The 24,541-nt window shown below is 45.5% G+C and overlaps 1 protein-coding gene across 1 annotated transcript; it reads right to left on the bottom strand.

The window, feature by feature from the left end:
• Positions 1-1,360: 1,360 nt before the first annotated feature.
• Positions 1,361-24,111, bottom strand: PPIL1 (peptidylprolyl isomerase like 1). The gene is made up of 4 exons (XM_040249801.1): positions 23,755-24,111; positions 20,265-20,419; positions 3,316-3,384; positions 1,361-2,552 (listed from the first exon to the last, which is right to left on the bottom strand). Exons 1-4 carry the CDS (start codon positions 23,808-23,810, stop codon positions 2,332-2,334), a joined length of 501 nt encoding a protein of 166 aa, XP_040105735.1. The 5' UTR covers positions 23,811-24,111; the 3' UTR covers positions 1,361-2,331.
• Positions 24,112-24,541: the final 430 nt, after the last annotated feature.

Raw genomic sequence — 24,541 nt, 5'->3', positions numbered from 1 at the left:
TAGACTCTCACTACTCAAAGTGTGGTCTCTGGAGCAGCAATCACCACCACCTGGGAGCTGGTCAGAGACGCAGACATCTCTGGCCAGATGCTGAATCTGGATCCGCTTTCTAAGGGCAGGCTCCCTGGTGATTCTTATGTGGGGCTAAGTGTGAGAAGCTTGGGCTAGACCCCATGGGGGCCATGCACTTTTCAGTCTGGGTACATGATCTATTTCATTAATCTCCATCTAAGTTATAAACTCATCCTGCGTTCTCCACATAACCTACCCTCATCTTGATCTATTTGAGTTGTGACTGAAATGAGCTGTGTCCCAGCACATCCCACTTCCATGAGAATTGTCCTAACTGTACTTTTCCAGAGAGGATGTGAACATTCATATGACAAAAGGGTCAATCAGGATTCCTTTTACACAAGCGCCTTTCTCTGGCTACCTGGCAGAATCACTAGAAACTGTGACTCAGTTCAAGTTTTACTCTTTGAGGTCACATCCTTTCTGAAAATTGGCATGTGCTTGCATGTATGATCACCATGGCATACGTGTGGTATACTCATCCAGAAACAAGGAACTGTGCCTGTGTGGCTCTCTTCCCAACGTAGTCACAACCTTGTTTACTTCTCAAAGTAGCCATAACACATTTCCACCACTCCCATGACCTGGGTGAAAACAGGGATTTTCAGGATTATAGTTCTGGAAGGTGAGTGGTTGAGTGTCTTATTCCTTGCTCCCAGAGGAGGATCCAATTATGTCCACCTAGTCCAAGCTGAAAGAAATGTATTTCTACTTTCCTGCAATAGAACTCTGTACCCTAAAACCATCTCTGGGAGGTTACAGAGTCAGTTACATAGTTTGTTATTGGGTTTTGCTTTCTTGTCATTGAGAGAAAAGAGAAAGATGTGCATGGGAAACAGAACCTTGTTTGGCCATTCCATAAAGGAAATCACCATTCCCAAAATCAGAGAGGGATAAGGAGGAACACTTAAGCTATAATCCTCTTTCAGTCAAGGAGCTATCCATTTAAGAAAGCAAATACCACAACACATACTGCCCCTGGGTTCACGATAACATCTCCTGCAAGTTCACATAATGGTTCAGGTATCTCAGCACATCCACTTGGTTAATCCACAGGGGCGTCCCCCTCACTCAGAAATGCTGGTCGACATCACTTAACTTCCTTCTCTGGTGCCTCCTTTTAAAAGTCAAACCTACTCTTGGATGGCAGAAATCTACTAGAGATCCCCAAACCTAAAATGATATGAAAACCTAAAGATCAGTCCTACAATAAGTACTACTTGAGATGATTCAGAGGTCCAAATGGCTGTTAGAACCTCGTACAATGTTTAAGATCAGACTACAGCAGTGATTTCAACCATCAATGGAATTTTATTTTGGAAGGTTCTATGCATTCCACAGGTATTAACTTCCTTTCCCTCACCACTCCCTCCTTAAAAAAAAATTAGAAAGATTAAAAAAATACATATAAACTCTCTTACCTAATTTCTCTTAAGTCTTAGTTTAAAAAAACTTAAGTGGTGCTTCTCCTTTATGAGAATACTGTTTTTTTAAGGAGAACCCACAGTCTGCCTTTATGCTCACTACAGATTTCTACTCCTTCCTGGAGAAAAAATGGTCAATGCGTCTGCTTCTTTTTAATAAATTCATTTCTCGATTATTACACATTATCATTCCCCACTTGACACCTTCTTAGAAACTTGATTGTTGGATGCATTTTTCATTTGGCAAAAATTCAATGTGGTTTGTGTGGGATGTCTCAGTGTCAGAAACAGCAGTGTTGATGTTCTGAGAGGAAAAATATATACAGAGATGCATACAATCCCTGGAAGAACCAATGCAAGAGACTGAAATAGGGGGCGCACACAGTTAAGAAGGCTGATAGACACTACTTGGTTTTGAATTCTGTGGCTGCCAGCCACTAAAGACTGCAGTGTAGGCCAGAATATAAATTTCCACAAGAGGCTGGTTAGGCACTGCGAAATGACAGAGTGGGCTTCACTTTGTCTGAAGCACATGAAGCAGACACACACGAGAAGGAGCAGTACGGGCCGTGTGCAGTGAGCAGTTATCTGTGAAAGATCATGTAGGAGCATTTCTGCACGTGCTCAGTCAGCACAGGTACTGGGGAAGAGAAAAGAAGCATCTGATCAAAATACACGCCCGTCTCTAACTCACCCAAGACCCCAGGCCTCCTCAGCGCCTCAGACTTGCAAGGCCAAAATGAGGTTTAGAGTTATGCGTCATTCTAGGTCATCTGCGAACCAGTTTGCTGGGGCCATCTCAGAAGACCTGGGGGTGCCCGAGAGGGCAGCGAGTCTACGCGGAAGGGTAAGCCTTGGTGACCTTCACGTCGTCCACAGGGCGGTCCTGGGAGTTCGTTTCCACCATCCCAGCTCGATTCACCACGCCTATTCCCTGACACACACGGCCAAAAATGGTGTGTTTGCCATCAAGCCACTGGGTGGGAGCCAGGGTCACAAAGAACTGGCTGCCGTTGGTGTCAGGCCCTGCATTGGCCATCGCGAGAATTCCAGCCCCTGGCGGCAAAAAGGAAGAGGAAGGAGTATGAGTAACCCTGACACTCCAGCCTGGACCTGCTATACCAGCCTAGGGATAGAAAGAAGCCACACCAAGCACCCAACTGCACAACCCTGCCATCAGGCAGGCTCTCTACTCTCGCACAGAGGCTGACAGCTGGACTACCCCAATGGCCTCAGCTTCCTTGTCTTCACCAAGTGAAGCTGCTCAGTCATGTGTGACTCTTTGCAATCCCATGGACTGTAGCCTACCAGACTCCTCCATCCATGGAGTTTTCCAGGCAAGAGTACTGGAGTGGGTTGCCATTTCCTTCTCCAGGAGATCTTCCTGACCCAAGGATCAAACCCAGGTCGCCCGCATTGCAGGCAGACACTTTAACCTCTGAGCCCCCAGGGAAGCCCTGTCTTCACCTACTCCTCAGCTTATATCCATCATGATCCCTGCTAACTGCTGGACCAGGTTCTCAATTCCCCTCAAAAATCCAGGAAGGTCTCCTGCTTCTTTGCAGAATCTTTTGCTTTCTTGCAACATTCAACAAGCAGTGAGAATTGAGATCACTCAGACCAGTGCTCTGAATCGCTCAGGACTCTGAGAGGCGCCACTTTTCCTAATCGGCCAGAGCTCTTTGGGGCGCTGCAGCTGGGCAGCTACATGGCACCACGCCATGGTGTCAGGCAGTCACCCTGAATCACTGCCAAAAGAGTGAGCTTTTAAAATCCACTCCCTCTTCCTCTTCCCAGTCCAGCCAGATCATACACTTACCTGTGAATTTTAAGTCTGGATGAAGTTCATCTTCAAACTGCTTGCCATATATAGATGCACCACCTCGACCTGCCAGTTAGAAGAAGGGAAACCAGTCAGTCAGTCCCACATTCTACCACACAACAAGAACTATGGTCCAGGGCCAAAAGATTGTTTGGAGTGCAAGAAAGGAAAATCAGTGAGCACACCCAGCCGCCTGCTAAGTACACTGCAACTATACAGCCCAGCAGCAGAATCAAGCACTGACACAGCACATTCAAATCACCAGTTTCATTTAGGTAGGACGTTTCTCTTCAAAATAACACTGTTTTTTTTTTTTTCCCTGCTTATTAAAGTAATACATGTTCACTGTCAAAATGCAGAAAACATAGATCATTATCAAAGGAACAGCAAATTCTCCTGAATCTAACAATCTACAATAACCACCATTCATGATTTGACGTGTTAAGAGCTTTCTTAATTTTTTACATTTTTATGAGTACTTCAGATAGGAGTGGTCCAAGCCCTAACCCTGCGCCCTTCACAGACATTGCTAATCAATCAGCATTCTCCCCTGCAGAGCTCAGTCTGGCCTCTGAATCTGTACCCACCCACAACTCCAGACAGCTGTTTTCGATGGATCAGAGATGGCATAAGAACTGAAACCTATTCACTATCCTTAACCTAGATGAAGGGAAAAAAATCGTTTAAGTCAAAGATAACTAGCTTACGGAGAAAAAGGGACAGTGCTAAGTGGCAATGAGGCAGAAAATACTAATATTACAGTAAGCAGAATTCATTAAGAGGACAGGCCACATACTGTAAGTGAAGGAGGAAACAGACAGAGCTGGACTCCGTCTTAGGCCAGGCTGTGAAAATTAGGCTACATGCATGGTCACCCTCCCAATGGACTTTGAACTCTGTGGCCGGGGTCTATAGAAATGGCATATCAATGGGAAACCAGACCCCTGGATAAAAGAGCCTCAGGACTTGTACTTGGACTCTCCATTGCCTAAAAGAATATGCTAATTATCTCTGTAACAGAACAAAGTGGTAAATTCCATTATGTTTACAGGGATATGACCACAGGCCTACTGATAAACATCCACTGTTCATCTAGTCTTGTGACACATGAATCATGGGTTAACTTTGATCCTATCTCTCTTTTACCTTGTCCAGACTAGTTTCAAGGAATCTGGGGAGGTGGGTTTGAGCAAGTACACTTAGGGTATATAAGGTTTTCACAGAAACTAGTCAGGGTCCTTGGCTAAGAGGAGACTCTGCCTTGGGCCTGCCGGTGTAATGAACTGCACTCCACTACCTGCATTGTCCTGAGTAAGTTTGTTACCCAGAATGCGTGGCTACATTTGGTGCATTGGCCGGGAAACTTCTCACTTTGAGGAGACAAGTCCCATTTGGGAGTACGCCGGGGCCTTGCGGCTTGAATCTTCTAGAGGGGGTAAGGTGCCTCACCCTTCTGGAAGGATTCTGCTTCTCAACACCTGAACCTTTCACGTTAGCAGGTAGTGGACGGCAGCAGGGGAGCTGAGCGCTCAGGTGAGGAGGACCCCACCCGGCAGGGTGAAAGAGGGGGCCTGATCACCCCCTGGGAGGCACTAGAACGGGCACGGACCCACAGGGGCCTGGAATAGGCAGGCGGCAGCGACTGCTTGGTACACAGGTCGACAAGCGTCCTAGGGCTTAGGGAGGGAATTTGCAAAGGTCATTTAGGAGGTGTGTCCACGCCGTCTTGGGAAAAATTATTAACAAGCGATCGCCAGGGGATTTTAAGATAGACAACTAGTCCTTGTATGCTTGTATTCTGCCCTCCCCCAGGAGGTGTCCCGTCTGCTGTAAAATTCTTGACCCCTTCGGAATTGTTAGGCTAGAAGGAGGGTGGATACACAAGTGAATATAAATTGACTTTTCCAGACATGGCCTGGGACATGGGATATTTAACCCATCTGTGTTTTCATCTGCACCTGATCAAGCCCACCAAGGCAGAACGGACTTTAAGGGAAAAACAGTCTTAGACCACGTGGTGTTCTGGTTTGGCTGTGCTGACCAACAGGTAAAGAAAGACACGGCAATGCCCCTTCGCCCTCTGGGATCTGGCAGGTAAGGCTCTTCTCACCCCAATTAAGAAGGAGGCAGAATGGCAATTTAAGTGTCATTGAGTGGAAATATCAAAAGTACATAGGGTACTGAGAACTTCGTAGACAGAACAAAAAAAAAAGAAGATGGTCTGAAAGATATTTGTCTCATGGACACATTCCTACAGACTTCCACAACACTTCCAGCTGCTGGGTATGTGGGGCTATGCCTGTCAGTGATGGATGGACTTCCTTGGTGGGTGTCACCGCTCTGCCAAGGGATTTTAAACCACTCTGCTCTTTTCTGGGATGACAAAAAGAGACTTTCCTCTCTCTTGTCAATCATAACCTCTCCTTGCTCTCTTGGTGTAAGACGTACGGTCAACAGACTCGGGTCATGGGGTTGCATTTGATATAAATGCCAGTGTAACAAAAGCCTAACCTACAACAAGCCCCGGTAAATCTACCTTATTTACATGCTAGGTGGACAAGATCTGTGTTTCAATGGTATGAATATATCGCTGCCTTATTCTATAGAGACAACAGATATCTCTATAGAGACAACAGATATCATGAATCAAGTAAAGGCCTTGACTAATTTCACAAAACAGCCCCTCCTGGATAAAACAAAAGCCATCCAAGCCTTAAATAAAAAACAAATCCAAATGAAAAAAGTGGTAATTCATAATAAAATGGCTTTGGACATACAGCTGCTCAAGGAGGGACCTGTGCTATAATTAAGATTAAATGTTGTGTATACATTCCTGACTTATCTGGTAATGTATCGACTGCTTTAGATGACACGAAAAACCAGGTGAAAGCAATGTCAAATGAAAACATTCCTTCCTGGACTTCGGTCCTATCTTGGGTGAAGGCCGATTGATGGAAGACTATATTTATCATTGTTACAGTTGCCTTGATAGTTCTGCCTGTAGGGTCTACATTTTACAATGTATTATAAACTTTGCAACCTGAAAGCTGATGTCATTCTCCTAAACTGGTGGTCAGAGAGCCAGGGTACACTATATCCCTATGAGTGATGTTCATAATATGAGTTAAGATCATCAAGAGGGGGAAATGAAGGAGGAAACAGACAGAGCTGGACTCCGTCTTAGGCCAGGCTGCAAACATTGGGCTACACGCCTGGTCACCTCCCAGTGGACTCTCAACTTTGTGCCCAGTGTCCGTAGAAATGGCATACCAACGGGAAACCAGACCCCCGGATAAAAGAGCCTCAGGACTTGTACTTGCCTAAAAGAATATGCTAATTATCTCTGAAACAGAACAAAGTGGTAAATTCCATTTGTTTATAGGGATATGACCACAGGCCTACTGATAAACATCCACTGTTCATCTAGTCTTGTGACCCATGAATCATGGGTTAACTTTGATCGTATCTCTTTTACCTTGTCCAGACTAGTTTCAAGGAATCTGGGGAGGTGGGTTTGAACAAGCACACTTAGAGTATATAAGGTTTTCACAGAAACTGGTCGGGGTCCCTCGCTAAGAGGAGACTCTGCCTTGGGCCGCCGGTGTAATGAACTGCACTCCACAATCTGCATTGTCATTCCAAGTGAGTTTGTTCCCGGAACACGTGGCTACAACATAAGGAGAATATGAAGAAACACAGCACTGGGAACGATTTGCTGGGAACCATACCACCACATTATTTCTATTATTGATACGCCCACAAGAGTCCATACTCTTGCTATGCTGGGCACCCAGGTTTATTGTTAGAAAAAAATGATATGTTAAATAAGAATTTACCATAGGAAAAAATGTCCTAATAGGAGATAATTCTCCTAATCAATTATTTAGTCAACCATATGCCTTGTTGAACTATTTTGGCTTCTCGGGGCTTTCCTGATAGCTTAGCTGGTAAAGAATCCACCTGCAATGCAGGAAATCCTGGTCCAATTCCTGGGTTGGGAAGATCTGCTGGAGAAGCGATAGGCTACCCACTCCAGTACTCTTGGGCTTCCCTTGTGGCTCAGCTGGTAAAGAATCTGCCTGCAATGTGGGAGACCTGGGTTCAATCTCTGGGTTGGGAAGATCTCCTGGAGAAGAGAAAAGCTACCCACTCCAGTATTCTGGCCTGGAGAATCCCATGGACTGTACAGTCCTGGGGTCACAAAGAGTCTTACATGACTGAGTGCCTTTCACTTTCAAGTTGACCAGTCAAGACAAAACAGCCTGAAACAAAGTGAACAGTGGATTTTACCAGCTTATTCTGCTCGCCTGGCAGCCAGGAAACTGGCCAGAGGCAGGCAGCTCACTTTCTTTTATAGCCTGCTGTGAAAGTAGCATAGTAAAGCACCATGTCCACCCCCAGAGGGCCCTGGGCCCTGCTAAGATGTTTCCATGGTAAAAAAAAATCCTCTGCTTTATCTTTTAGGATACTCCACCACGGGGAGCCTGTCACAGCCCCCGGTTCAGGAAGGAAACCCTGTTCTCATGTAAAGAGGCACGGGGCGGGGGTGGGGGTGGGGGGGGTGGGGGTGAATCCTAACAGAGCTGGGGAAACCTCCCACCTGGCCCAGGCTACCTAAGCTTCTGGAAAATTACTGAACTACCAAACTATGTAAAAATTCATTCCAAAAATCCCAACTTGCCAGTATACCTCCAAACAGCACTTATATAACCAATACATTCCCTCTGACTACAGGGTCAATGTTCCTGCTTGAGCCTGGGGTGAAGGTAGGGGGGTTAGCTGCAGGGCTAGGCCGGAAGACGAAAGAGGAGAAAGAGGGCTATGGGGGCAAATCCAGGTCAAGCCCTACCCCCAGGGCTTGAATGAGCAAGCTGAGGGTTCAGCAGCTCGGAAGTATGATCTCTGCACGTCCAGGACTGCCAGAGCCTCATGGATGAAGCCTGGAGTTTTAAGCAATCAGGAGATGAGAAGAAAGAGCCTGGAGGCCCCTTTTTACTCACTAGGCATAGTTTGACCAACCACAAGTACTTCGGGCCATGAAGACAGTTTAGTCATACTGCTATCTTTTCATAACTTAATTCAGTTCAGTAGGGTTTGCAGCAAAATGTCAGAAAGACAGATAATTCCAATCACAGCATTCCTTTGGGCATGTGGAATAGGGGAGAGATGGGAGGAGGACAGGAGTGATTAAAGAGTTCTCTGGTGCGAAAGCGCAACGGGTCAATGATCACAGACAAAGCCAACAACTAGGAAGCTCTGCGGTCAAAACGCACTGTGTGCCTCCTCTGGTACAAACACAGGCCTGTTTTCCACACTCTACTCTCCAAGTCCTTCAGTCCTCTCTTTCCCACATTTACTCAAAAAATTTACTATTTCAGACATAAAACAATACAAGGGATAATAGGACAAACAACTGTGCAGCCTCTGCTCAAGGAATAAAAGTGTGCAGGGACTCCCCTGGTGGTCCAGCGGCTAGACTCCTCACTCCCAGTGCAGGAGGCACAGGTTCAAATCCCTGTTCAGGGAACTAGATCCCCACATTTGAGAATTTGCAACTGAGAGTTGCATGCCGCAAATAAGACCTGGTGTAGCCAAATAAATAAAAACAAAAAGAAGAAAGACAGAAAATAGGGCTAGTCTGATAGGGACAGAGTAAAGGGACAAAGTAGGTGATTAAATAATTAACCCAACTAGGGGACTGTAAATAGAAAAAACATGGGAGACCCTGTAAGTTAATGATAAAGAGCAGGCTTGCTTATGAGACCTGCCCCCAAACAAGAAAACAGTGGTGGTAGGAGCCCCACATCCTGGCCAGTAAGCTCAGTGAGCTAATGATGCCCAGGACACGCTCTCTGCACACATAAAAAAGACAGTAATTCGTGGACCTAACTTGACCATATAGGGATGAAAAACTTTCCTGCGCAACCTGGAGGGGGAACTGATGATAGAAACATAACGTCTACTCAGAAAAGACAAAAAGAGTTCTTCCCCTGGCTCCCTGCTTTTGATTATAAAACTGTAGCCCAGTAAGTTCTCAGCACCTGGCAACCCCTCGCCTGCCCACCTGTAAATCACACAAGCGTCCTATTCTAATAAATCACCTATCTGTATCTCTTTGCCTCTCACTGAATTCTTTCTGTGCTGAGATGTAAAGAACTGTGGTACTGGGAACTCTAGAACCTCCTGAAATGACACCAGACAGTCTCAAATCCAGTCAAAGACCCCAAGCACACATCCCCCACCCCATTTCTCTCTCTCAACTCCACTGTTCCCCAAGAGCTAACAAGGGCTGTCATGGAGCTCACTTTCCTTATTTACTGGGCGCGCGCGTGCGTGCGTGCGTGCATGCGTGCGTGTGTGTGTGTGTGTGTGTATTTACTGGTAGGATTATTCTAGATACTGATCCTTTGTCAGTTAATGCTTTTGCAAGTATTTTTTTCCAGTTTGCTTTTTTCCACTCGTTTAATGGGATCTTCTGGCACTAAAGAGTTTTTTTGCAGTTGAAATTCCTTAAACTGTTTCCGTATGACCTGTGCTTTCTGTTTCTTAAAACTAACAAAACAAAACTCCTTTCTTATTCCCAAGAGTCCTCTGATGTCTCTTCCTCCTGCTCCTGCTCACTGACTACAGAAACCTCTCAAGAACTGAAGTGGCATCTGAGACATGCAGAATGGTCTCCCACACAAAGATCACCAAACTTGGTGCTACCTGTCCCCACCACTCCCATAGCTGATGGGATAATGGATCAATACCCAGCCCTAAAGCAGCTAAAGGTCAGCCAGTTTACTCATTAGCAGGCCCGTGTGAAAGCTCTGCTTGGGGCATTTGACAGGAGAAGGTGACTAACCACAATCCAATCAAAGCCTCTCTTCCAGCAAAGAAGCCTCTAACAGATACTGAAGCTGTCTTCTGAGCATTTCCAACGCCTTCTCCACAGCCTGCCTCAACCTCAGAGACAAAAAAAGGCAGGTACCGGCCAGTTCCTTTTGCAGCTAGGGGTGACCAGATGACCCAGTTCTGACTTACTAACGTATACAGAAGCCACTGAGTAGAGCTTCTAGGAAAGCTACAGCTTTCCCGACAAAAAGGGACAGACTCCTCTGTCTCTCATCTTCCTCCTTGGAAGGCAGAGGTGATGTCAGCAGCAACAGCAGCCACCTTGCAACCGTAAGACAAGTTTGATATCAAAGGCCAAAGCACTAAGAATGGTGGAGTGGAACAACACAGCAAGCCTGGATCGCTGACAGCTCCACTGGGCAGGGGAACCCCCCCGCAACTGCTTAACTCCAGACATTTTGTCACATGAAAAAAACAAAGCCTCCGTGGTTTTCTGTTACTTGCAGCCAAAAGGATCCGAAACTGATACGACCACTTTGTTAGTTAACAGTAGGAAGGGGAAGCTGCCTAGTGGGGCTGCTAGTGGATCGCCAGGGCAAACGCCAGATACCAGATCTAACACAGCAAATGACACTACAGCTCTCCAAGAAGCTTTACAGTTCTTAAGATAAGAGTCCTTTCATGCTCACTTGCCTTTGGGGTCAAAGAGATCTGGATTTTGGGTCCCACTTCACCACGGACTAGTTGTGCAACCTTAAGCAAGACACTTACCCTCTCTAAGCCTCAGTTTCCTTGTCTGTAAAATAGGAATAGTAGTAGAAATTATATTTCACAGGACTGTTACAAGAATTAAACGAGATAATGCAAGAAACCATGTGATATATAACATGAAGCACACACGGCGGTATCAGTGATAATGAGCCCCTTTTGAGATAATCTGAACATTTTCTGTGAGGGGTGACTGTAGGTCATGATCCACCTTGGAGTCAGTCTGCCTGAGCTTATTCTAATTCGTCTTCAAACCTCCACCACTGCCCGGCTGCTCCTTGCTCTTTGTGGCTAACTTTGCTTCTTATTTCACTGAGAAGAAGATGAGAACTTTCATGTATTTTCACCACCAAATCCTCTTTCCTTCCTACATCTCTACCCATTTACTTTCCCTCTTCTGCTATTAAACACTCAGACTATCCAAATGATTATCCTACCACCACATACTAATCAAGCCCATTCACCTTTAAAAAACTTTGCAACTCTGATGTTCCACTCTCCTATATCAAAGTTCTTTCTAGTACATCATTCCTATCAGCATAAAAACATGGTATTACTGTTTCCCATTCTGGAAAAATGGCAACAATAACAAACACTGTCTCCAAGTTTCCCCCTATGTCTCTGCATCAATTCCCAGAAAAACTCCACCCCACTTCTGCTGCTGCCTCTTGATGCCCTCCATCCAGATGCTTGCCCTCACCACTCCGCTGAGACGGCTCTTGTCAAGATCATCAGTACCAATACGTCATCACTGAGTCTCACAGTCAGTCGTCAGGCATCACCCTGCCTGATCTGCGAGCAGCGTCTCATAGCTGCCGTCGCCCTTCCTGAACCTCACCTTCACCGCAGCTCTTCACTTTCCTCTGCTGGCCCCTTCTCTGCTCCCTTCTCTTCTATCACAGATGTTGGACCTGCATTGTTACGTGAAGACTTCTCTTTCCAGTCCTTGCTCCCTCACCCCTTTATCTTTCGCAGGTGTTAGCCCATTAAATCTCTTGAACTCCTAACTCTATCCAGGCATGCGCTTCCCAGAGGACCGGCACCAAGGGAACCGCTATTGCCGTAGTCCAAACTACAAGCTTTAGCTCTGACAACAATGAAATCTTCTAACTGGTCACCCTGCTTCTGGCCTTGCCTCCAGCTTTCCTCACTAGTCTTTCCTCCACGTGGAAGTCAGGGGGATCCTTTTAAAACAAGTCTGATCATGGCAGACCTCTGCTCAAAATCCTCTAGTGACACTTCTCCACACTTAGGACAAAATGCAAAGTCTTCACGACAACTTACAACACTGTCCAGGACCCCCCGCCACTCTCGCCCTCACCACCTGCTCCAGCCACACCGGCCTCTGCTGTGTCTTGCAGAGCACACTCTGCACTGAGACCTCTGACTGCTGTTCCCTCTGGATGGCCCCGGCAGTCTCATGGCACACTGCTTTACTTCATCCAGAGCTCCGCTCACATAACCTACCAGAGGTCTTCCTTAATCGCACTATCCACAATACCACCTCTCTCCATATCCCAGTGGTTCTCAACCAGGTGACACTCTGCCCCCTGCGGACACTGACCAATATGTGCAGATATTTTTGGTTATCACACTGAGGGATCTACTGGCATCTGGGGGTAGAGGTCAAAGAAGCAGCTAAATCCTACAAGGCACAGGACACTCCCACAACAAAGAACTGTCCTGCCCAACATGTCAGTAATGCCAAGACTGAGAATCCCTGCTCTATCCCCTTATCCATCGTTTCTCCTATATCATTTGTCACCCATATTAGGTACTTATTTGTTCACTCTCTCCTACTAGAATGAGTTTCACAAGGGCTTTCTTAGTCATTACTGTATCCCCAGCTCTTAAAATAATGCCTGGAGTCCAACAGACATTTGTTAAGTGAATAACCAAAATGAATAATAAAAACCCTATTTTTCTGCGCTTGTATTTTGTATCAAGTCTGCGCTAACCATTTTACAAACATCTGCTCACTTACTACTCACAATAACCCCATGAGGTACACATAACCACACTCCCCATTTATAGATAAGAAGCTCAGCAAGGTTACATAACTCATCTACATTTAAGAAGTGCTCACGTGAAGCCAAGATTCAACCCCAAGCCCACCAGGCTCCAAAACCCTCTGTCTACCCCAACACTACATTACCTTGCCACGTACCACGGATGGATTAAATGTCCTCACATACTTTCCTTACAAAGAATCCCAAATGGTCCCCGATGATGCTGGATCAAACCTGAACTTCTGTCTGTGGATCTGTATGAACTGGCCTGATCTAAATCCCCACTCTCTCTCCTACTACTCTGCACTCTGTCCCTAACTGGTCCTCCCTTACTGTCCCTTAAACACGCGGTTCAGGGGCCTTAGAAATCACATTTCTGGCATCTGTCCTGGGTGTGGAGAGGTAGCTGGGCTGTGTCACCCACCGCCAGTCCCGTGCAAGACACGACGCCTGGGGTGACGGCTCTCCCTCACACCCCGGAGGCCTCTGTCCCTTGCACCTCCTCTTTGCACTTATTCTGAAATCTAAAATGCCCTTCCCTGTCCTCTCAAGAGTTAAAATTCTACATTTCCTTTAAGGCTCACCTCAAAATACGCTTCCATCCCATTCCAGTCCCACTTCCACTGTACTTTCCTCTTATTATGAATTATTCCAACCTATGTTCTATAGATAACCAAAAGCGTATAACCACGAACGATTACTTTCTGAAAGTGAGTCACTCAGTTTTGTCCGACTCTGTGCGACCCCTTGGACTATACAGTCCATGGAATTCTCCAGGTCAGAATAATGGAGTGGATAGCTTCTCCAGGGGATCTTCCTAACTCAGGGATCGAACCCAGGTCTCCCACATTACAGGCAGATTCTTTACCAGCTGAGCTGCAAGAGAAGCCCAAGAGTACTGGGGTGGGTAGCCTATCCCTTCTCCAGCGGATCTTCCCAACCTAGGATTTGAACCGGGGTCTCCCGCATTGCAGGCAGATTCTCTACCAACTGAGCTATGAGGCAAGCCCCCATGTTATTATTTTCCCATTGTTTCTTATAATGAGTACCTTGTTTTCATGGCAGGGCAGGGAGCTCTGCAAGGAAGAGAAAAATGCCTTGGCTTCTCATGTTTAAATACTCCTCATAGGCCTTGGAATAGTACAGGATACCCCGCAGACTCTTACAAAACATTCATCAAATGAATAAAATTAACAATGAGCTTGCTGTCCAACACTTTACGTTTCAGGTGTTCCTGGAGCTACTAAGAGGTGAGATGAAATCAGAGGGAGGGTGATGCACAGCATAAGCAGCACGATCACGGCAGCCGGTGACACCGTGAGGCCAAGCGCAGAACAGGAAGAGCGAAAGGAGAAGCTTGACAGGATGCCAGGTCACTAGGGAGGGGAGACAGAGAAGTCAGCAGACAAGACACAGGAGACACTCAGAGGGCTAAGGACGCTTTCAACACAGCATTATTACAATGAGGGAGATTTAAAAGAAGAAAAATGGTTTAAAATGAACAGGAGGTCAAAGATAGCCGAACTGAAAAAACATCTGGCAAAGATGTATCAGAAAGATCATGGAAAGTATAGTTACAGAGAAGCCAGACTGAGGAACAGCTGGGGATGGAAATGATTCATTGACCTGATGAGGAGCTCAGGATGCCACACGCAGCATATCTTGTATTACCTAATCAGCTAGCAGTCCATACTCGGGCCCCAGGAGGGCCCAATTCCTGCTTGCCTTCCATCATAGGCCTGCCAGGAGGCTTAGCTCAACTACTCACTATACTTGAGGTTGGATGCAATTATTTGGAAATCTTCTGAGTGATTCAATTTCATTAAAATTACATCAGGGAAATGTGACATTATGAAGGATTGAGAACCAAGTATAGAAATATTGGGAGGCTCTGATATGAGCACACACATCTGAGTCACTTCCAATTCTTGTACACTAATCAAGGACACTCTCAGTTCTACTGGTGTTATAAATTAAAATTTTATCTCATAACAAGGGAGAGGAGGAAGGCAGGAAAGAAGTACATCAACGTGTTGATAGGACGCTTTCAGACTAAGAAAGCAGAGTGAAGCAGAATTAGACTCTGCCCCCTCCAATAACAGATGAAGCAAACCCAAAAAATTCAATCTCTTTCAAAGTCAAAAATTCATCAGCAAAAACCAAATTGGAAAAGAGAGACAATCTTATTACAAAGACTCTGACAAGTCAGTCAAGGAAAGAATTAAGAGATTCTTCTTCCTGCACTCCTTAAAAGCAGAAATCAGGAAAGGACGCACGCCACAGAGAATTATTACACATAACCTCCAATACTGTGAAGCAAACAAGGGGAGTAGGTGAATAGCCCTGAGGAAGTTAAGGAGAAGCTCTTGAAGGCAGAAGCCCACCCACCACAGGCATTCAGTGGGGGCGGTCAGGCTACCAGCAACGGCCACCTTAATGGGCAGGAGGAACACAGGACCGTGATGGATTAGGATACACTACTCCAAAGTAAGGTTCCACACTGAATATTTCAAGTTGAAGGAATCTGATAAACAGCAGGTGCAGGAAGGACTTTCTGACCTTCCCCTGAAGTGGGCATAAAGACCCTCAAGTGAGAGACACCCTTCGTACACGCAGAGGAAAGGAACATTCCTACCTCCAAGAAAGAAGGACATCAAGAGAAATCTGAATGAATAAGCCTTGCTATGTCTCCCCTAGTTTACTACACTGAGCTCATACTCATACCCACTTCTGTCCGATCACATCTTCCCACAACTTTCCACTCTGATCAACGCTCGCATAGAAACGTTCAGAACTTTTCAGGTCTCCATTTCCTTGTAAAGGAAATGTCATGCACAACTTATATGAAATGAATTTGTAGGCTATTCTCTTGCTAATTTATCTTCTGTTATGGAAACACAGCTGAAGACAATAAATGCTATGAGGCTTCTTCCTCTGCTCCAGCTACACTCAAGGGCTGCCCAGGGCCCAGGGCAGAAGAACACCACTAGCCTGGAGTCTGGGAAGACAGAGCAGAAGTCGGCAACGGAGCATTTGGTATGGGAAAGGCAGGCAGTCCTACACAGGTGGGGACAGCGACAAAGAGAACCCACTCAGACTGCACCCAAGCGGATAAGGAGCAAGCTCAACACAGGTTCCTACACTAAGCAAGGATAAGGTGACAAGAAGCAGCACGGAGACTGTGCGAACATACACAACAAACGGAAGAAGAAAAAGAAGGCAGAAAATATAGCCCAAGAAGGGCTTCTCCGTGGCTGTCTCAGCTACAGACGCTTCAGCAGTAAGAAAAATCCAACAAAACAAGAGCTCAAAGACAAGATAATATAAATCAGCAGGGTAAGGTGAAAAGATCGCAGAGTTGAGCGAAGTTTGAGAGCCAAATGACACGAAGACTGCACTAATAACTAAGTCAGAGCAGTAAAGAACAGAACAGACATGACTCAAAATTGAATAAGGCAGAGAGTAAAGGTCTCAGATTATTTCAGCGGGTGCAGGAAAAAATAGAAAAACATCATCTCGCTTACTCAGAAGAAATGTGACAGATATGGAAGGTAAAGGTGATGAAACAAAGAATAACTAGTTCCCTGAAATAGAAAATCCAATAAGCATAAAAGAGAAAATATTCAGAAAGGCAAAAAAAATTTTTCCCTGTATTGAAGGAAGGAGCAAATCTGGCCTCAGTATTTTCCACAGCCACATTCAAAACCAGAAGGCAATGGGGCGGAATTGTCTGAAAAGATCTGAGGGAATTTGTCTGGCCCAAGTACACAGTCATGGTCTTTTTTTACCTGGAAGAAATTCTTAAACATGATTGAGTTAAAAAATATAACACCCTCCAGCCCTTGCAATAAAAGCCATTTCTGCCTTCTAGTACTTACAAAAAGAAAAGCCTAGTGGTGAGTGCTAAACCCTCTGAAAATGTAAACCCACTCTGTAACTGAAGAAAAATATAGATAGATACCTGCCCCTGGTTCCTGGCACAGAGCTTCTAAAACCCTTGTAATATCCCAAGTGATAAGAACACTAAGAGTATTTCTTGTTCTAATATTTGGTCTTTGACCTGTCCCTAACAGACAGCTCTTGAAACCTTTATAAATTCCTAAGTGATAAGAGCACAAAGACCATCTTTTGTTTCAATGAGGTGACTCTGGGGGGTTCCTGGATGGGGGATGGTCGCAGAAAGACCAAGTCATAATTAGAAGTCAGAATTATCAGTGCCTGCCCCAGCCCCTTCTCCAGAGAGGGAAGGAGAAGGCCTAGAAATGGAGCTAATAACTGATCATGCCCACATGAGGAAGCCTCCATAAAATCCCAGTAGTATAGGCTTTGCTGCTGCTGCTGCTAAGGTGCTTCAGTTGTGTCCGACTCTGTGCAACCCCATAGACGGCAGCCCACCAGGTTCCTCTGTCCCTGGGATTCTCCAGGCAAGAATACTGGAGTGGGTTGCCATTTCCTTCTCCAATGCATGAAAGTGAAGCGGCTCAGTCATGTCCGACTCTTCGAGACCCCACAGACTGCAGCCCACCAGGCTCCTCCGTCCATGGGATTCTCCAGGCAAGAGTAATGGAGTGGGTCGCCACTGCCTTCTCCAGTATAGGCTTTAGAGAGCTTTAAAGCAGATGTACACATCCACATTGGGAGGGTGATGCACCCCAACTCCACAGGGACAGAAGTTCCAATCTCCAGCACCTTTCCAGACCTCATCTGAAGCATCTCTGTTCATCTGTATTCTTTGTCATATCCTTTAATAAACTGGTAAGTAAGCATTTATGTTTCCCCGGTTCTGTGGCCTGCTCTAGCAAATTAATCAAACACAGCTGGTGTCCAAGGAATTGTTGATGTGGGGAGAAAAACTCCATATATTTGGTGACCAGAAATTTAAGAAGTAAAGTGTTCTATGTGAGCACATAAAAGTAAAGGAGAAGCCCAGTAGAACTGAGTTTTTCCCAACACAGGAGGCAGACAAAACTAAGTTTTTCCTAAACAATAGGAATGGGTAGAAATTTAAGTATAACTGCCTCATCTTTCAGAGCAGGAAGTCAATTTTTCTGTGAAATAGATATAAAATTAAATACAACACCTTTTCTTTAAAAAACAACAGTATTCGTGACATAGCCTAATTCTCTTGAAATTATTTCCATCTAGCTGGCAATCCATCCTTTTAACTAGGTATCTGAAATGCAAGATGTCTAGAATAATGGTCACCAAAACTTAATGTTCATTATTTCTGAGAGGTGGGATACTGGGGGAAATAGCTAACGGTGGTTAGGAACCCTTAGGAGGTATTTATGAGTGATCTTTCCTGTTTTGACCACATTGCACAGCTTGCAGGATCTTAGCTCCCCAACCAGGGATCAAATCTGAGCCCCCTGAGATGGAAGCACGGAGTCCAAACCACTGTACCAGCAGGAAATTCCCTCATGACTGATTTTTTGGTTCTTTTTTCTACTTTCTTCTATATTCTGTATTTTGAAATGTGTCCATATATATCAAAATAATAAAACGCCTCTTAGTCATAAGGGATAAAAAAAAAGGACAATTGAGAATGACAAAGTAGAAAAAGACGGGAAAAAAGCTGCCAAAGAGAGACCCAAGCTGACTTAAAGGGGAAAGAGCAGGAGCAGGAATCAGCAGAGAGAAAATACAGACTGAGAGGCAAGGGCCTTTCAAAGTTGTAAATGCTGGCGTCTAGTGATTTCAGTAATAAATTCCACCTGCTGCTGCTAAGTCGCTTTAGTCGTGTCCGACCCTGTGAGACCCCAGAGACGACAAGCCCACCAGGCTCCCCCGTCCCTGGGATTCTCCAGGCAAGAACACTGGAGTGGGTTGCCATTTCCTTCTCCATTCCACCTAAATGATGATAACTCCAGAATTCATACCTCGATCCGAGACCTTTCCATGAACTCCACACTCATATCCCATTACTTACTCTATGGAAGATCTGACAAGTCTTTCAAACAGTGTCTAAAACCCAAACCAAATTCTTAGTCCACATCCAAACCTGCTGCTCTCTGAGCTTTCCCATTTTACTAAATTCAAGTCAAGAACCTTGAGGTCATCCCTGACCATCTCTTTCTCTCACCCACCTGGCTTCCCCTCCCTTTCCAACCTCAGCAAATTCCACTGGCTCTATTTCTATCAAAACATAACCTGAATCCAGTCACTTCTCACCACCATCTCTACTATCACGCGAGTCCCAACCACATCGAGACTGGCTGAAGACAGCCGCTTTCTAACTGGTTCCCAGATCTCATTCTTGCCCCGTCTCTATTCTCCAAAGAGAAATCAGTGATCGTTTTTAAAGAATAAGTCAGATCATGTCACTCTTTTGCTCAAAACCTTCTAATGGCTCCCCTCTTATTCAGAATAACACCCAAAGTCTCTACTACTATGCCCTACAAGATCCCAACTGATCTCTTATAGGGATTCCCACCTCACAGCCTCTGGACCTACTGGAATGCTCTTCTCTCAATAACAAGGTTCATTTCCCTCACTTCCTTCAGATTCCTGCTCCAACCACACCTTCTCAGACAGGACTTCCCTGACTTTTCCACTAAAATCCTATCACCAAATCCTTTTCCTGCTTTATTAGGAGCAGGAGGGTTTTTTCCCTTTATTCTGAGCCATGTCCCTCAAACTCAGAAAAATATCTGGCACAAGGTAGGTACTCAATATTTGTTAAATGAGTGAATCAAAGAATCCACTATTTTCTTTTCCTTAAAACATTGCAAATATCTTTCTTCTGATTATCCAGACTATGTGCTTAGTCGCTAAGTCGTGTCCAACTCTTTGCGACCCCATGGATTGCAACCCACCAGGCCCCTCTGTCCATGGGGATTCTTCAGGCAAGAACACTGGAATGAGTTGTCATGCCCTTCTCCAGGGGACCTTCCCAACTCAGGGACTGAACTCAGGTCTCCCGCATTGCAGGTGGACTCTTTACCATCTGAGCCACCAGGGAATCCCATGAATACTGGTGTGGGTAGCCTATCCCTTCTCCAGGGGATCTTCCTGACCCAGGAATGGAACCAGGGTCTCCTGCATTGCAGGTGGATTCTTTATCACATGAGCTACTTACTACAATTCAGGCAGATATTATTTGCTCTTAGTAAGCAATACATAGAAGTTATGAGAAACTCTGTAAAGCTCAAAAGTCAAGACTGGTTTCTTGTCATATGTGTGTGTTTGGGGAAGGGTGTGAGGTAGCAAGGGCAGAAGTGGTCGCCAGAATCAACTAACCCAGGCCCTGATACTTGGAAGAGAGCTCTGGTTGCCATATACCCAGTTATAAACAGGATGAGACTTCAGAAACTATCACTGACTTAACTGTACCTGTCCCTGTTGGGTCACCTCCCTGGATCATAAAGTCTTTGATGATTCTGTGGAATTTGGTGCCATTGTAGTAACCTCGACGAGCCAATTCAGCGAAGTTCTTACAGGTCTTTGGAGCATGCTTCCAGTACAGCTCCAGCACGATGATGCCCATGCTGCAAGGGGAGAGGACAGTAGAGCTCCAGTAAAGAACAAGGTCATGGCAGACAAGAACGTTATGGGACCGCTCCACAACTCTTCATTTGCAAGCTTATTGAGTCATGAAATGATGACAAAGGTCAGATTTCATGCTCAGCAAAGGAAAATAACACAATGCAAGTAACACAAACACAGATACCTCCTTGGAGGAAAACATGCTGGGGCTTCTGGTCCTTCTTTCAAGCAAAGTAACCAGAGACAACTAAAAATCCTAACGCCTCATATACAACAAATCACTGATCATTGGAAACCAATATAACCAACCCCTAAATTAGGGAGAAAAATCTTACACCTAGTTTATAACTTTATTTAAGTTGGATATTAAAATATTGGGAATTCACATTTATTTACATATACCTAAGTTTCTGGGGGCTCCCCTGGCAGCTCAGCTGGTAAAGAATCCACCTGCAATGCAGGAGACCCCGGTTCCATTCCTGGGTGGGGAAGATCCCCTGGAGAAGGGATAGGCTACCCACACCAGCACTCATGGGTTTCCCTGGTGGCTCAGATGGTAAAGAATCCGCTTGTAATGCGGGAGACCTAGGTTCGATCCCTGGGTTGGGAAGTTCCCCTGGAGGAGGGCACAACAACCCACTCCAATACTCTTGCCTGGAGAATCCCCATGGACAGAGGGGCTTGACAGGCTATAGTCCATGGGGTCTCAAAGAGTCAGACACGACTGAGTGACTAAGCACAGCACACAGCACAAGTTTCTAGGGATGGGGTGGAAACTGAGTAAATGAGAGACCGAAAGGCTTTCAGTGATTTTTGAGCCATATAAATTTGTAAAAAAAATTAATGGATTAAAAAAAAAGTACAATTTGTGTGTATTGAGGAAGGGTGCAACAAAGGCAACCTGATTACGTCAAACCTTGCCCCAAACCTGAGCAAACTCCGGGAGATAGTGAAGGACAGGGAGACCTGGCATGCTGCAGTCCATGGGATTGCAAAGAGTCAGACATGACCGAGCAACAACGTGATGAGCGCTTTTCCCCGTGAAATGCAGCTAATAAAAAGGAACAAATAAGATTTAAGGTAGGTGCTTTCCTATCTTAATTTCATTCATCTACCTCCATTTCATCACTCACTTAGACTTTAAGCTCCAAGAATGCAAGAATTGAGTCAACTCTGTATAGACTGAATACCTGGTGTGAAGTGCAGTATAAGGACTCTATAATTAAACGTGGTATGTGCTAGAACATAGCTTTCTAAAAGCCTTTCTAGTGGCAATTCACCCTTTACACTCCTAACATTCAACATAGATTAACAGTTACTCTGTGCAACACACGGTTCTAAGTCCTTTTCCTCTTACAGAGGAACATTCTGGTGGATACTTTTAAAATACAGGGAATAACTTTTTGGAACAGCAATCTATAACCTATACCAATCTGGAATGTGCATACCTTTTGGCAGCAATTTCAACTTCTAAAGTTTCTACTCTATGTGAAAACTTACAAAAGTGTTGAGGATATAATAGGTGCAAGGATGTTTATTCCAGTAATTGTCCTAACAAAAAAAATGTGAAGCAATGTAAATGTCCTTCATAGAGGGAATGACTAAAATATGAAATATCTATACAGAAGGCTGCATCATTACATGCAAATTACAGAAAAAACATACAGTATGATCATACAATCTTATTATTGTTTAAATATAGAACATAAAAGAGACGTCTTTATGTACAGAGAAAAAGATCTGCACATCACCCAACATCAGTTCAGTCGCTCAGTCGTGTCCGACTCTTTGCGACCCCATGGACTGCAGCACGCCAGGCCTCCCTGTCCATCACCACCTCCCGGAGTTTACCCAAACTCATGTCCATTGAGTCGCTGATGCCATCCAACCATCTCATCCTCTGTTGTCCCCTTCTCTTCCAGCCCTCAATCTTTCCTAGCATCAGGGTCTTTTCAAACTATTAGTGGTGTGTTTACAGACAGGAGTGCCTGTCACTTCTTACTGTATACACTTCTACAACTGCTTGAATTTAAATTTTCATTTATTTTGTAATTAGAAAAAACAAACAAACAAACAACAGGTAGTTGAGAACTTACATACTTTCAAGTTGACCAGAAAAAGTAGAATTTTTCCCTTGTAAGAAGATGGGCAAGACGGCCAGGGGGCAAAAACAGCATCTGAGAGAACTGTGCTCTGAAGGAAAGCAGCACAAGCAAGAGGACAGAAAGCCAATGGCTGGACTCTGGCTTATTGATGCGCAAATGGAAGGTTGTAGGCAGAGAGGTAGGCAAAGATGAGATGAAAAAAATCACCTTTGAAGGTGAGACCACAAAATTTCAATTTTATATTGCTGGAGCAGTAAGAAATTACTTAAGGTTATTTGTCCTACAAAAAGATCACTTTTAACTTTTTCCAAAGAGGCAGTGGAATGAATGGGGCTAAAGAACATAGCGCAGCAGGCAAACAGACCAGGCTCCAAATGAGATTCCCCTACTTTACTAGCTACAAGACTTTAAGCAAGCAATTTACTCTGTACATTTTGACATTTCCCCTGCTAAAACTAGAGAGAAGGTGGAACAGTACCTACATGATCTGAGTTGCTAAGAGGATTAAACTAAATGTGATGTTACACATAGGGGAAGCGGCACTAGCTGGTTTGGTGCTCAATACTATCTGGGGGCTTGCGCTTCCCTGGTGGCTCAGAGGGTAAAGGGTCTGCCTGCAATGCAGGAGACCTGGGTTGGGAAGTTCCCCTGGAGAAGGAAATGGCAACCCGCTCCAGTATTCTTGCCTGGAGAATCCCATGGACAGAGGAGCTTGGCAGGCTACAGTCCACGGGATCGCAAAGAGTCGGACACGACTAAGCGACTTCACTTCACTTCAGTTCTTCATTATCACTTTGACAGGAGGGAATGAATGCGCTTCTTCCTGTGTTCTCCTAAAAATCTGTGTAAATAACTGAGCTACTTACAACCCTTAATATTTACATGTCTGTCTCCTTCACTATACTGTAAGTTTCTAAAGGCAAAGCTGTTTCATCCACCTCTGACCCTCCTATCGCACGTCCCTGGCCTGTAGACTGAAAGCGCGCTGGCTGAATGAAAGGATGAATGAACGCAGGGTTAGGAGGTGGGCACTCGGGCCGCTGTCGCTAACAGAGCAAGTGGGTGTGCAGCTCGGACGCGGGCACTGGCGGTCCCCATTCAGCCCCAAGGCGGCCCTCACTACCGCCCCTCCACGAGGAGGCGACCGGCGCGAGCCCGGAACCCGGCCCCGCGGCTAAGCCTGAAACTCCACGTCGCCTCCACCAGCCCAGCCCCGGAGGCCGGACCCTCACCTGGTCTCCAGGTACACGTTGGGCGGCTGCCAAGAGTCTGGAGGAATCGCCGCCATGGCGAGGCTGCCGGAAACTGCCGAGGCGATCGCTACTTCCGGCGTCGATTCGCCGGGGACCGGCGGCTGCGGCAAGACACTTCCGGCTCCGGCCGTTCAGCTCGAGAGATGCCAGAATTGGGGGGATTTGAGACAAGGCAGAGGAAAGACCCCCACCCCCACCCGCACCTCCAAGCCCGAGAATCTAGAGCGTGAGGCTAAAGCAAGCTGTCTGCTAGGACGGAAAAAAGTACCAAGCTCCTTTGGAGGTGATCCCCAAGTGGAGAGAGACGGCGCCATTCTATGGACGCTCTGATTGGTTCCTTTAGGCATGGGGAGACGTGACCGACCAGCAAATCTGCACTTCTAATGCAGTTAAAGCCTAACCTTCCGTTTGGAAGAATTTCTTAGTCCCACTATAGTGCTGAGACCCAGGAAGAGGAAGAGAACGGAAGGGGATAGAGATGAGAGCTGCCAGAAACTAACACTAATGTAAGGCGCTGTACATTTACATAGCACTTGAACATTATTATGTTACCTACTCCGCAAAACAGTCCTGTGAAGTTGATGTTATTATTCCCATTTTTCAGCTGTGAAAACTGAGACTCAGCAGTTAAATGACTTATATGTCCATAGCCAGGCTTCCCAAGTGGCTCAGTAAAGAATCCACTTGCCAATGCAGGAGACACAGGTTAGATCCCTGGGTCGGAAGATCCCCTGGAAAAGTAAATGACAACCGACTCCAGTATTCT

The sequence above is a fragment of the Oryx dammah genome, unplaced genomic scaffold (assembly GCF_014754425.2).
Source record: "Oryx dammah isolate SB20612 unplaced genomic scaffold, SCBI_Odam_1.1 HiC_scaffold_11, whole genome shotgun sequence".
Taxonomy (NCBI): Eukaryota; Metazoa; Chordata; class Mammalia; order Artiodactyla; family Bovidae; genus Oryx; species Oryx dammah.
The sequence above is the reverse complement of the archived record's forward strand: the minus strand, read 5'-3'. Positions and strand labels throughout refer to the sequence as shown.

Excerpts from the sequence above, each read along its gene's own strand:
- PPIL1 (XM_040249801.1), bottom strand. The coding sequence starts at position 23,810 with ATGGCGGCGATTCCTCCAGACTCTTGGCAGCCGCCCAACGTGTACCTG. Across the intron at positions 20,420-23,754 it reads AACGTGTACCTGGAGACCAG|CATGGGCATCATCGTGCTGG; the intron begins GTGAGGGTCCGG and ends CTCCCCTTGCAG. Across the intron at positions 2,553-3,315 it reads TCCAGACTTAAAATTCACAG|GGGCTGGAATTCTCGCGATG; the intron begins GTAAGTGTATGA and ends TTTTGCCGCCAG.